Source organism: Ammospiza caudacuta, chromosome 1 (assembly GCF_027887145.1).
Source record: "Ammospiza caudacuta isolate bAmmCau1 chromosome 1, bAmmCau1.pri, whole genome shotgun sequence".
Taxonomy (NCBI): Eukaryota; Metazoa; Chordata; class Aves; order Passeriformes; family Passerellidae; genus Ammospiza; species Ammospiza caudacuta.
The window spans coordinates 64,533,523-64,538,380 of NC_080593.1; the positions used below are offsets into that span (position 1 = coordinate 64,533,523).

At 49.2% G+C, this 4,858-nt stretch overlaps 1 protein-coding gene across 1 annotated transcript; it reads left to right on the plus strand.

Annotated features, from left to right (window-relative positions):
• The first annotated feature begins 1,664 nt into the window (after nt 1–1,664).
• NHLRC1 (NHL repeat containing E3 ubiquitin protein ligase 1) lies at nt 1,665–2,825 on the plus strand. The gene has a single exon (XM_058802695.1). The coding sequence runs from the start codon at nt 1,665–1,667 to the stop codon at nt 2,823–2,825; it is 1,161 nt and encodes a 386-aa protein (XP_058658678.1).
• The last annotated feature ends 2,033 nt before the right edge of the window (nt 2,826–4,858 follow it).

Below are 4,858 nucleotides of genomic sequence, written 5' to 3' on the forward strand. Positions count from 1 at the left end.
TCAGTGGTGCCGAGGGATGGGAAAAGGGGCAAAATGCACAAACTGAAACACAGGAAGTTCCATCTGAATATGAGAAAATCTTCTCTACTTTGAGGTTGACAGAGCACAGTGACTTCTCCCCTTTGCAGCTTGTTTTTAAAGGAAAGCTATGATTGCAATGTAACGTATCATAATTCGTCAAAAATAGAAGGCAAGTAAAAGCCATGGGGCTTTTTAGAGTGCCATAGTCCTAGAGCTGCAAATGGGTCTGCTGGTTTTAGCACAGCAATCCCCACACCCACAGCTCATTGGGACACTCAGTATTGCTCATAGATACTTGTATTTCAAGGTTGGGTTGACAGAGAGAAGAAGGGATGTAGCCAGTGGGCCAGTGCAAGCTGGGAGCTGCTGATTTTGTTTCTTTTCACTCCTGGCCAGTACTGCAGCTACCAGCTTAAAGCATCTCCTTCCTTTCAAGTTTTTCCGGATGTAACGTGAGAGCTCCCAGAGTTTATCTCAGACACTGAGATATGTGATAGCTGCAAAAGGCCAGGCGCTTGGCACGAGGCTGCTGCATGCCCTGTGGTGCCCTGCACAGGACTCCCAGGCATGCGACAGCCTGGCAAGAGCAATGCCCCGTGCCAAAACAGCCATTTTAGGGTGTGTAAGAGCTGTGTGTACCCTCTAACTACTCTGAGAATTCCCTGTAAATACACCTAGCAAAAGGAGCACATGCTGTCCATGCACCTTATGGAAATGTGTGTACGTGCCTGTCTGAGAAATGTGTCTACTAGTGATGAATGGAAATATTTTCTAAATTTTGCCAAAACAGTGGGAAAATACAATGAAACTGAGGTATTCACAGGGGTAGAGTACATCTCCTTTGAAGACAGCTTCAGAGAGTTGGGATTGCTCAGCCTGGAGAAGTCCCTGAGGAGACCTTAGAGCAGCCTTCCAGTACCTGAAGGGCCTGCAGAACTGGAGAGAGACTTTTTACAAGGGCATGTAGTGACAGGACAAGGGGAAATCTGACAGAGAGTATGTTCAGGTGATATATTAAGAAGAAATTCCTTAGTGCAAGGGTGATGAGACTGGAACAGATTGCCCAGAGAAGCTGTGGATGCCCCATCTCTGAAAGTGTTCAAGGGTTGGATGGGGCTTTAAGCAACCTGATCTATCCTGGTCATCGCTGCCCATAGGAGTGGGATTCAAACTAGATAATCATCAAGGTTCCTTCTTATCAAAACCATCCAGTGATTCCATGATTCTGTAAAATTGTGGCTTAATTCCTTACTCTGGTAGGGGATAAAGAGAGCTCGTAGCGGTACGATAACTTGATAACTGGATGTCTGTAAGAATCTGTAAGAATTCTTACAGTACGGTAACTCGACAACTGGATGTCTGTAAGAATTCACACACCGGTGGGTGTGTGAATATTCTGGCGGGTAGTTGAGTATCCTGGTGGATATTTGGATATTCTGGTGGTATATATTCTGGTTCATATGAGCACGGGTGGGTGTGCGGGTGTGGGCACGGGGACACCCGGCGGGACACTCCGGGCCCTGCTCCGCCCCCGCTGGCCCGCAAGGGGGCGCGCGCTCGCCTCAGCCACGCTCAGCGCCCGCCCCGCCGGGCCTGGGGATCCGGGGCCGCCGCGGGGCTCCGGTCGCTCTCCTCAGGCGAGGATGGCGGCGGAGGACGAGGCGGAGCTGAGCCTGCTGGAGTGCCGGGTGTGCTTCGAGCCGTACGGCCCCGACGGGCAGCGGCGGCCGCTCAACCTGCCCTGCGGGCACGTCCTCTGCCGGGGCTGCGTGGGGGCCCTGGCCGGCGCCGAGCGCCAGAGGCTGGAGTGTCCCTTCTGCCGGCGGCTCTGCGGGCCCGCCGACACCAGCGAGTGCCGCCCGCTGCTGCAGCTGCTGGAGCTCCTGGGCCCCGCCGGCGGCGGCCTCGCCTCGGCCCTGGGCAGGAGCGGCGGCGGGGCGGCGGCGGCGGCCCCTGCGGGGCTTGGGCTGCGGCTGTGCCTGGGGGGCTGGGGGTCGCTGGTGAACCCCACCGGCGTGGCGGCCTGCCCCGGGTCCGGCCGCCTGGCAGTGGCACACGACGGCAGGAAGAGGATCCACGTCTTCGGGCCGAGCGGGTTCTGCCTGCGGCGGTTCGGGGAGCGGGGGGACGCGAACAACGACATCAAGTACGCGCTCGATGTGACGGTCACGTCGGACGGACACGTGGTGGTCACCGACGGCGGGGACTGCTCCGTGAAAGCCTTCGATTCTGAGGGAAGGGGGGTCCTGGCCGTGCGGGAAGGCTTCTGTTTGCCCTGGGGCTTGGATGCGGCCGCCAAGAGCGAAGTGATCCTGACCGACTCGGAGGCTGGCGCGCTGTACCGCTTGGCGGCCGACTTCCAAAGGGGGGAATTAAAGAAGTGCCAGATGATCCGGTCCCGGCTTGTCAGCCCCAGAGCTGTCGCTGTCTGCCAGAGCTCGGGAGCTGTCGTGGTAGTAGAGCACCTGAAAGCCCGAGGTCCGAGCAAGGGCAGCACCCGAGTGACGATACTCAGTGCGGAGATGGATCTCATCGGCCAGGTGGACAGCTTCGGTCTGAACCTCGTTTTTCCCTCCAGAATATATGCTACGGCTGTGGCCTTTGACAGAGAAGGTCGTGTTATAGTAACAGATGTTTGTAGCCGGGCTGTCATATGCTTAGGGAAACCTGAGGAATTTCCCAGCTTTAACCCTCTAATTAGCCACGGGCTTTCTTACCCTGTCGGACTGACTTACACGGCAAACAATTCCCTCGTCGTTTTAGACAGCGGTGATCATTCAGTGAAAGTATATAGCTCTACCTGAGTGGGCTCAGATGCTTCCTGCTGCAGGCTCAAGCTGCTTCTGGCCATAAAGCATGCGGAGTTCTGGAGTTTGTTGGAGTGGAGGGAGGAGGCGGTTGTGGGGCTCTGAGTGTGAAATCACCCTCCGACCAACACGCCGTGCTTCCTGCAAAACTTATGTCACGTCTCTTGCCTACCTGTGGGAGAGGACCTGGCTGTTGCTGCCTGTAGCCAACAATAAATCAACCAAACAAATCACTTAGCATTTTAAAACTATTCTATGCCTTGACAACCAAGTGGTTTTGGTTCTTTTTGACACGTAATCAAAGACCAGTACGTGTGAAAGTAATGCATCAGTTATTTACATTTCCGAGCACGTAGTTACCACTATGCTTAATTAAGTATAGATACACTCCTGACAGAACTGTTTCCGGGAATTGTGCACAAGGAAGGAGATTGCCTTGACAGAATGATAGGAGAAATGGAAGCCTCCATTCAAGGTTGCATAAATCCAGCTAAAATCATTGTGATGGAGGAGCTACCACTGATGAGTGAGTTATGAGAAGTGAAATCATGTTCAAAGTCTATTTTTTCCAGGAAAATGCATTTCTGGGGGCACTCTTTTCTCTGCTAGTTTATTTCCACCTTTATTAAGGTTCTACTGGAGCACTTTGTCTTCCTCTAAAATGCCCAAGTCTGTGTCTTTACCTGGAGATAATATGGTGTGTGGTTACACAGCGTGGGCTGCTTTGCCTAAAAGCCTCTTGAAATATTCACATTTAGACCACAAGTAAGTTTGAGTTGGCTCTGCTGCTAACACAGCTACATGTAGGAGGTTTTCAGCACTACCTGCCCCTGTTTTGCCATTAATATGGTGCTTTTGCACTCCCAAACCCCAGGATTCAAATGCAAATTGAAATGTTACCTCTTTTTTTTTTTTTTTTTGAACACACAGGAGATTTAGATCAGTTTATATTCTCTCGTTTTACTCACAGTGATATTATATTCTCATTTATATTCTCACAGTTTTACTGTGGACATGAGTCCTTTTGTCTTATTGCACAGTGGAAATTAGGGTATATAGGACTTATTTTGACAAGGATTTAATACCCCCACTAGAAGTCACTGCTGCATTTTTAGGCATTTATGTGCTGCTAAAATGATTACTTAGATGGTTCAGTATTAAAATGAAGTTAGATATAAATGCGAATGCTATCTGAGGTAGAGATGAGTAGGTTAAAATGGCATAAAACTTTTGGGGTAATTTCTTTTTTTTAGTAATTGAAATCATTAATATTAACTAATTTGAAATTCACAAGAAATCTATCAGTAAATTTTTTATCTGGCTTTTGGTCTGACTTCAGGGCATTCAATAACTGCATGTGTTACAGCACCAGTGATTTACCAAATACTAGCATGAAATTGGAGCAGTTTAGCCCTCTAATTCAGCCAATGTGTTAATCTGTCTCATGTCAACATTTATATAAACAAAACAAATCTATTCATTGCAGCTATTTGTAAAGGTTAATTGAACAGTGACCTGCCAATAAAGTGTGATTTGCTTACTTCTATATTTTAATAATTTAGTGATAATTCCTCATGTTTTTTCATCATGTGTTTCCTTGTTACACCATCATTTCTGTATTGCAGTTGTCCTGTAAATTGTTTTTTCTTCTGTTTGGTGATATGCTGCAGAAGTTGCTGTAGGGCCATTTTTTGCTATTGGAAATTATACGGGCATGCACAGTTGGTATTTTTCAGCCTTCTCTACTGCCTGGCCAGAGAGCAAGTGCCTTTGGAAGAAGCAGAAATCCTCCTTGGCTGTTGTGCAGTGTGAGCTGTATGGCCCTGAGCAGGAGCCCAGCTGGGAGGTCAGGAAGGAAATTTACTCAGAGAAGGAGACCCCTGGATTATGTATCCCTTTCTAGACAGCAAGGAGACTCCTGCCTTTGATAGAGCCAATTAGATAACACTTCCTTTGGGGGACTGCTGTGTGTCAGAATGCATGCAATGCCATCAATGCTGTATTCATACATAATTAATACTTTGTCACAG

Excerpts from the sequence above, each read along its gene's own strand:
- NHLRC1 (XM_058802695.1), top strand. The coding sequence starts at position 1,665 with ATGGCGGCGGAGGACGAGGCGGAGCTGAGCCTGCTGGAGTGCCGGGTG.